Source organism: Etheostoma spectabile, chromosome 1 (assembly GCF_008692095.1).
Source record: "Etheostoma spectabile isolate EspeVRDwgs_2016 chromosome 1, UIUC_Espe_1.0, whole genome shotgun sequence".
Lineage (NCBI taxonomy): Eukaryota > Metazoa > Chordata > Actinopteri > Perciformes > Percidae > Etheostoma > Etheostoma spectabile.
This window is the reverse complement of record NC_045733.1, coordinates 16,495,799-16,505,052: the sequence shown is the minus strand read 5'-3', so window position 1 is coordinate 16,505,052 and position 9,254 is coordinate 16,495,799. Positions and strand designations below refer to the sequence as shown.

The 9,254-nt window shown below is 39.3% G+C and overlaps 2 protein-coding genes across 2 annotated transcripts in view; one reads left to right on the top strand and one right to left on the bottom strand.

Annotated features, from left to right (window-relative positions):
- tmod2 (tropomodulin 2) overlaps positions 1-4,545 on the bottom strand; it is a gene marked incomplete at its 3' end in the record, with an annotated part of 20,309 nt that extends 15,764 nt beyond the window's left edge. Inside the window, 1 exon segment of the mRNA XM_032518774.1 lies at positions 4,379-4,545.
- A 1,422-nt stretch (positions 4,546-5,967) lies between these two features.
- Positions 5,968-9,254, top strand: part of leo1 (LEO1 homolog, Paf1/RNA polymerase II complex component) — a 12,342-nt gene continuing 9,055 nt past the window's right edge. Inside the window, exons 1-2 of the mRNA XM_032518729.1 lie at positions 5,968-6,174; positions 7,411-7,562. Coding sequence (XP_032374620.1) covers positions 6,117-6,174; positions 7,411-7,562 — 210 coding nt within the window. The 5' untranslated portion in view covers positions 5,968-6,116. The remainder of the gene's footprint in view (positions 6,175-7,410; positions 7,563-9,254) is intronic.

Sequence of the window (9,254 nt, the reverse complement as noted above, 5' to 3'; positions counted from 1 at the left end):
TAATAATAATAATAATAATAATAATAATAAGCTTAAAAACAAGACTTATGTCATATTACCATATTACAATATCCAAAATCTAAGACGATATTTAGTCTCATATCAAGATATCAATAAATTATTGATATATTGCCCAGCTCTAATCGGAGGCATATTCAGATTGAAGTTAAACTGTGGAAAGGGATACAAAATATGTTTCTATTAATTTCATGGGCAAAATACTGACCAAGTTCTTTTAAAAATTAATAGAAGATAGGGGTGGGACGAGACACCCAGTTTGCGAGACGAGACACAAAATTGGGTGCACAAGATTGAGACGAGATTTTAACTATATTTTACAGAAAAATTCAATGAAGAAATAAGATAGAAATAAAAATAGTCCTTTGTTCAAACGAAAGTCACAAAATGAAAAACGAGCACTGAATGGTTTTGCCACCAACTCTCATGTATAACTAACAGTTACACCGTTACTTATTCCAAACTTGTACAGAGCCCGTTGAAAATGTGCATGTTTGGAACAGGCCAAATATTTGGGCCATTAATATGTGATATGATATCAGACGCCATCCCAGATATCTCTGGATTATATTACCCTTAGCAGCTAAAAAGTTCATCTCTATGAAGTATTACATAAGCAATAAATATCCAGGATGCCAGCACTGTTTTAGATCTCAGAGGCAGAAGGAGGAATAGTAACTTGCAGCTCAGAGATGAACAGGAAGTACTGACTAGTTATTACATTATTATAGAGCACCGCCCCATCAACGCACAAAAAGACTATAGTTAGTATGACCCAGCTCTGCTACCCATGGGACAAGAGTCTGCACTTCCTCCCACCTACAATTTTATTCTCTACCTTTCTGTCTCTCCACCCTGTTGTTACTCAGTTCTCCTTCATCCTTTTTATCTTCCACCTCCAAAAGGTGCCTTAAAGTGTCAGAAATGATAGGAAACAGATGGAAAGAGACCAAGATAGCAACAGAGGGTCTGACTATGCAGTCACTAAAGTAGGTTCACTGCAATACATGAACAAGTAGAAACAATAAGACAATACAGGTGTTGGGAGGAAAAATGTGATTAAATAGTTATAGTGCCAATAGTTTTTTTTTTAAATTAGACCCAGTCCGTGTTATGACATCAGTCAATGTGTCTGGAAAACAAAACAAGCAACATTTATGTTGTTCATCCACTCAAGCCTGTTCTGTTCCTCCAGATCTTGTACAGACCTGGCAAGGGCCCGACAGGAAGTGGTGTGATCTCAAAAACACACACATGATTTGTATACTCCCCTGTTTTGGCCACACACTCCATTAGTATATAATGACAACAGATTTCAAGTTGTGCCTTGACTTTCAGCTCAACAAGGACTGGCAAGGGCTGTAGTAATGATACAGGTTCCAGAAAGGTTGCCACTTTCACGACTTTGTAAAAACTAAGGACAATTGCTATTGCCTAGTCTGGTTGCATTACACCAAGGGTGTAACTAAACACTCACAGCCAGGTTTCACTCTCCAGTGAAAGGTATGGTTAAACCAATACTATCTGAGGAGCGTGTTTATCTGCAATGCAGAGCATGGTATGGTAGGCAGTATCAGCAAAAATGCCATGTCAGCTGTCACCACAACATTCCACTCAAGTTACCTGCTGCACACCTTCAGGAGGGTCGCCTTGCTTTAGGCTTTAATGAAAAGGGGGAAAACCACACAGACTTCCTACTTAAGACTTGGACCACACCCTTCATTCACCATTGAGCCCTACTGTTGGTCGAGCTAATTCTGTGAACATACACATAAACCCTCACATTACCTCTTGAACAAGGAGTGTCAGTAGTGACACAATGACCTCTCGAACAAGTAGAACTGCAGATAAAGTCACAGCCTTCCCCTTACCGTGCACACTGGTGTGAGTCATCCCACTAAGACTACGTCGTTGAAAACACTGAAACTTCTGGGAAACAGACAATCACGGTATTGATGGCCGGTGTTTCGGTTTAACTGGTTTTTAAGTTAACTGGTGATAGAGGCAGATGTGGTGTAGGTGTGCCATGAGAAACTCCGCAGAAATGATTACGTAGGTAGCTGCAGTGATGCCTGTTTGAAATACTGCAAACGTCAATAAATCGTCAAAATGTTCATGCTGTCATTATTTGTGTCATAATTGTGTTTAAAGTGTTGGTAATGACGTTTATTTAAACCTTCTGAAGTGTTTGCTGACTCTGCAGATGGAACACAAATAAAGACCGCTGAAATAAGCAGAACAGCGCTCAGTGCGCTCCGATTAACTTGTGTCACAACAAGTACTAGCATCGGTCATAGGCTCATATCGATTCATTTACACTTACAAATACCTAATATTTAACATGGGCAACACAACAGCTGTGTTGTAGAAAATAAAACCAAAGTTTCCACACGTCAACATGGTGCACAAATTCAAACTCAATATGCAATGTAAGATCTAGGTCGTGTTAAAGGAAATACATTGACTCAATGCTAAACGTCATTACCATTACTTTAAACACAATTATGACACAAATAATGACAGCATGAACATTTTGTCGATTTATTGACGTTTGCAGTATTTCAAACAGGCATCACTGCAGCTACCTACGTTGTGGTCTTCGTTCTTGCAACGGCATCACAAGTTAATTTAATAACAGTAGGCCTACTACAACATGGATTACGTGTTTGATATCTGTTACATTTCAATACAGCCTGTAAGTAAAACATAAGCTACATATGAGGTTTACACCAGCTGAATGGAGATGTGGCAAAATGTGCATCCGCTCAGATACGTTGTGATACATAGCATTATAGGCTAGATGTAATTATATTTATGTAGGCTACGATGGGTTATGTTAAGTTGCAACCTTACAATCACGTTCCTTAATGTGCAGAATGCCTACTCATTCATCCAGATACAAATGATACCTCTCGCTTATTGAAACGCATATTGCATATAGCACAGTGGGTCGGAGAGAAACGTATTTTTTATTGCTCTGGGTGTCTGGCACATATTGTAGAATTGACTTGAAGTGCCGGAGTTCGAGCAAGTGTTGGTTGTAGAAAGTCAATCTTATGAATGTCTGAATAGTTGCAACATTATAGTTAGGAAACAATGCAATTTCAGATATGTACAATCCAATTGTTAATAGTTATTTTAAGTTTAGATATCCATAATTACAAAAACATTCCAGATAGTGTAATTTAAAATATCCAAAACTTCACTATGCCTTAAATATTACATACATCATGCTATGAATGATATCTGAAGTTGAGTTGAGTCAGTAGGCCTATATGAAAAAATCCCATTTCGAAACATAGAAGTGATAGGGTCAAATAAATAACAGATAACATGAAACGTCCCCCGCTAACATACATCGACACATTTATCATTCCAACAGTATGCCTATATAATACACCAGTTTGCTTACATTTCAGAAACAGTGCTTTAACGGTGAAGTGTATAGTCACAAGTCGATCGGGGTGTACCGTGACGTGCAGTAAGAGACACAGTCGCCAGACAACGGATGATAGTTCGTAACGACAACGGCAAGTGTTTGCATAAATGTCTGTCGGGGCAGGAATTAATGCTCAGCAACTCGTTTTTATCGTAAAGTTTCACAAGACACTGACAAATAAATGTGAAATAGAAGGAAAGCGATAATAATGTTTATTTCCTGGTTAGTCGGGAATGGGTCCTGAGAGACCACGCCTACACCACATCTGCCTCTATCACCAGTTAACTCAAAAACCAGTTAAACCGAAACACCGGTCAGTAAAATGCCTTGTCAGGCTGACAGGGATGGGCAGCTAAGATTAAATTCAGTCTATATACAAATAGCAAGTCAAAGGCTACACAATGAAAGAACTATGAATCGAACAGATACCACAACCATTTGATGAAATCAGTAGTGCCATACAATGGTATAACATATCGCACTAGCAATGAGTATGTTATGTTCAATTGATCTAAAGTTAGCAGCCCTATCTGAAATAGTTGCATCCATCTCTTGTGGACACGGGTTACGACACGGTGTTAGCTAACTCGCTCCTGACATGTTTGTGATTATCACGCTTACAGTAAACACTTTGATAGTGATTATCATCGCCTTGCAAAAGATACCACGCATTAGCTGAAAAATAGTTAAAGCCTGACCAAGCAGTTTATGGGACATTTACTTTGGCAACGTTGCTGGCTAGCGTTGCATTTCTTGGATACAGCTTAGCAGCTAACACGCTAACGTTAACAGTTGACTCAAGTTGCTAGCATAGTAGCTAAACCAGCACATATGCAAACGACAGTGTGTAAAACAGTATAGCTAGCAAGTTCACTGAATTGACAAAGCAATTCCAATACACCGAGCTATTTATGTCCTTACCTGAGGCTAATGGGACCTAACTAAGAAATCTCCAAGTTACGCCCGTCTTCCCACTGAATGCGCTGTCTTCAGTGCTTGATTTCTCACTCAGCCCAAGGGCGGTAACCATAGGTAGGGAGACCCAGAGTATTCTCTGAGTGATGTCTACCTGAACCAATAGACAGAGAGTATGTCAGGCGTGAACCAATGGTGTAAATTTACCCGCCTTTGTTGGCTAGAAGAACCAATCAGATGAGCTATACGGAAGGAAAATAAGATACAATAAAATAAAATAAACTAACGACACACTGTTAACTTGTTTAGCCCTAATACATATTTTTTTTTCCTACTAAAAACGTGTATCTATATCCTGTTAACCAGGACTGAAAATGTGTAGTCACCAAGAACAAGTGAAGATTTGGATGATTGCATCTACTTATTATGACATCTCCATGATAACTTCGCAAACTCCATCTGCTGTTTGAAACCAGAAAAAGCACTAGACAACTATGGCAGATGTGGAATTACAACATGAGAAATACAAATATCTAAGATGCAGAATAATAAAAAATAATGTAGTTAAGCACAAAAGAGCATTGGGTTCAATACAGAGAATGTTGTGATTCAGGCAAAATGTAAACGTGTTTGGAGTGAAGTAGATAAAAGAAGATGTCAATCAACTCTCTAGGTGCTGCCAAGAAACTGGAAAGACAAACTAAACACAAATACACGTGTGAAACTAAAATCTCTCTCTCTCTCTCTCTCTCTCTTTCTCTTTCCGTAGTTCTCTCCCTATCTCACACATACACATACCGACACATAGAAAACACACATTGTGTGTGGGGAGCTCTTCTTTTTACACTGTGTTACACAACAGCAAAGATAGAATTTCAAGTACCCTCTCGGTTCACACAATGCACTGTAACAGGATGCCTTTCGGGAGATGTGGGCGCTGAAATCAGATGAACGATAGTAGGCTAATCAGCAAAAAGTACCGAGAGGAAGACTTCTTGACTGCCATTTTAAACCAGTTATACTCCAGAGTGAACATACATTAGGTCTCCTTGCATATTGCAAGTCTGTCTTTGATTACCCATTTAGTGTTTTCTTTAACACAATCCCCTATACCATCACAATAACACACATTATATTCCTATTAATGCGAGCCATTAGTCTAGCATCACTACACATAAAGATCGTTAATGTGCAAAAAATACCTTGTATAATTAATTACAAGCATAGAGATTTTTCTCAATACTGTACATAATTTCAGTGGTTGTAAAAAGAGAGACAATTGTGAAGAAATGGATGGAAACCGGGTGGGAAGGGTTTTTTTTCTTTGTTTTTTCGTTTTGTTTTTTGCCACAATTTGATTTTTAGCCGATGTGCTCTTCAAAAATATACGATGGAAAAAAGGCATTTAAACTGGAAAAAAATATTTTCCAAACGTGATATTTTTCCATTATTTTATGTAGTCTACAGCACAGTAGACAGTATAGTCCATTTATGAGACAAGCACAGACCCTGAGTTTACCGCGGTGTGCTCCACAGATATATAAATATGTATATCTTTATGTGTCTATGGTGTGCTCTGTCCAAAAATAAAAACGGTCTATGGGTGTGTACCGCCACCTTGTGGCCGTGATTGCTCAACACACCAACACGTCCATCTCAGCTTGAACTCGGAAGCAAAACCTTTCCACAAAAGCCCGGTGATCATTTCCTGTAGGTCACATTTTTTTACAACAGTTTGGAAGAAATGGCGGACATGGATGAATTGTTCGGGAGTGATGGAGATAGCGACAATGAGCAGCGAGGTAACGGGGAAAGTCGTTAGTTGTTGAAGGCGCTAAGCTTGTTAGCTTGGGATATCAAGTTTTTCCTGGTGCTAAGCAGAAATTAGCTTTGCCCGAAGGATGATCCTTGAAAGTGGAACCTGAATGTTACGTTACACTGATATGCCAAAACGTTACAAATTATGCATTAACGAGATGTTTGATAAAAGATAGCTTTATTAGAAACGAGTACACGTTTTTTTTTTTATCCTTCATTAAGTTAACTTTTTACGTTAGCTAGCGTTCACAAGCTAGCTATTTGCATAGATATAATACATTGCTAGCAATGGCCGTTCGTGTTAGCTAGCAGAGCTGGACGTGGTTCGAACTCACGTTACACCACTGCAACAACATTAACGTTACATGGTTTGTAAAGCACATGTTCTCATTTGCCAAATGTGCGGCACAACTCAGCTTTGTTAATTTCATCAGTAAACCCCCCTGTTTCACATGAAAACAACGCTCAAAATGCTTGAATCTCGTAGCTCGTAGACATATTTGAGTTATTCACCAACTTGTTAGTGTCATGAACATTTTTTGCATAGTTAAATTAGAAAGTTTCACAAGAGAATATCGTTATTTTATCGTCATCGCGATATTAAACTGTAAAAAACACATCGCGAAAGGCTGCTTCTTCAATACAGTTTTTGGTGGTGTTTTATTCATAATCAACTCAGGATTCAATTTGTTTAATTAAACTGTTGGAAAGGATCTAATTGTATTATTTTTGAATTCAATAAGCAATTGTTGCATTTTGGCAACAGAAATGCAGAACTGAGGACACAGTACGCAAGTAGTATCGTTATCGCAATATTCAACAACTATTGCATGTCGCATCTTTTCCTCATATCGTGGAGCCCTAGTTGAGAACTCATTGTCCCGGTAAATAGTTATCTACTTCCATGTTTTGGTGCAGTTGATCTTTTTCCTTTTACATTTGGAAGGTAGTGTTTTCCTTCACATATATAAAGACATTTTTACCATAAATTGGTGAGTAAAAATGTATCAGTATGCAAGAAACTAAATCTTTGACGCTCAACATTTGATGCGAAGAGTCCCCCCAATGGCCTGTTCTTAGCCAGGAAAAGACCTGACATTTCAAGTAGAGCTGTGCAAGAGTAATTAAGAAAACAAAAACTAATGTGCTAAAATGTGTCACCAAGCCACCACAACATTAACCAGCTGTAAACTGATGAACTCTGCGTTATTGTGTTTCAGAGTCTGGCTCTGGTTCCGGTTCAGACTCGGAGCCCGAGAGACCCCGATCCGCCAGCAACGCCTCAGGCAGTGGCAGCAACAGTGAGAGGGAACGAGATGATGATGATGAGGAAGACGAAGGCCATGAGGCTGGGAAACCCAGTATTAATAAGGTGTGTGCCTGTTTGACTGATGACACCAAGCACCAAAAGTGTGGATTTAGTCTTACCCCGATCCAATAGTCACTCAAACATTTAATTTAATGATGTGTTTTTTAGCATAGCTGCTGTTTATCCTGCAGTCCAACAACATGTACAGTAAGTCAGGTGTTAGTGTTGCAAATCCTACAATGAGCTCTGAGGAGCAATAGGGGCATATAGGCAAGAACATTCTTATTTTATTATTCTCAAGTTTTATAAATCTGTAACATTAAACTCTACGCTTTTTATTACACCAAGGGGAAAGAAAGAAGTCTCCACCAAGAAATAATTTTGCCAAAACACATTGGCTGACCTGCTCCGATCCATGTCTTCTCATTGAAGACATCATTGATCAGATGATGGATCACTTACAGCTTAGGTTTGACACTGCGATAAAGTGTGTAAACAATGAAATGTGAGTTCAGAAATCACATGTAGCATTTATTGCAAAATAATAAGGGGAAATGTACAAAAAAAAAAAGAATAACCTCAGGGCTCCAGACTGCAACCAAATGGTCGCATTTTGCCACCAGAATTTGTGAGTGTGCGATTGAATTTTACATCCAGTCACACGTGCGACCAGTAAATTTCCCCCTTTTTTGAGTGTGTGAGAAGGATAGGGAATGGCCACTGTAAGGGGCTAGTGTGTGTGTGTGGGGGGGGGAGTCCTAGAGGTAATTAAGTGTCTGTGGGAAGGAGACAGATATCACAACCATGAGCAAACTCTTGACAAACTGTTCCGTTTTCTTTATTGTGACTGTTTTTGCCAATGTTCATCACATCCCCAACCGGCACCGTCAGACACCGCCTACCAAGAGAGCCTGGTCTGGCCGAGGTTTCTTCCTTAAAGGGAGTTTTTCCTCAGCACTGTCGCACTATGCTTGCTCTTGGGGAATTGCTAGAAGTGTTGGGACTTAAATAAATTATAGTGTGTGGTCTAGACCTACTCTATCAGTAAAGTGTCTCGAGATAACTCTTGTTATGATTTTATACTATGCTGCAGTGCATTCACTGATTTATTTGCATTTTTAAACATCAACTCTAAATTTTGCCACACGCTGTTGTACTGCTCCCTCACTTGGGTGAGAGAGGTATAAATGTGACAGCAGAGAGTAAAGACCGCTCCTATGAGGAAAAAAAAATACACATAGGATGCTAAATATATAATTATTTACCTCGTAAAAAAAATAGTGCTTGTGTGACTGTGAGCTCCTTTCTCTCTTGCTCCTTCATCACTCAATATTTCCCACACTGGGTGTTAGATTCTTAGTTAGCCTAGACACTACCTGTTCCATGGAAGTTTAAACACCTTAGATATGATTATTTCAGTGTAAAAAAAAAGCAAAAGAGGGCCTGTAAGAGGCCATAATACAGTTCACTGACAATAATTATTTATTAAAGGGAAGTTTGGGGTCCCCTACTGGAGTTGCTGCCCCCGCGAGCCGATACCGGATAAGCGGATGAAGATGGATGGACTGACAATAATTATACTTTGTTTAAATTTCTTAATGCATTTGTTAAGCACCATTTAATTCAAATGTGTCTATCCATCCATCTTCATCCGCTTATCCGGTAACGGGTCGCGGGGGCAGCAGCTCCAGCAGGGAACCCCAAACTTCCCTTTTCCGAGCCACATCAACCAGCTCCGACTGGGGGATCCCGAGG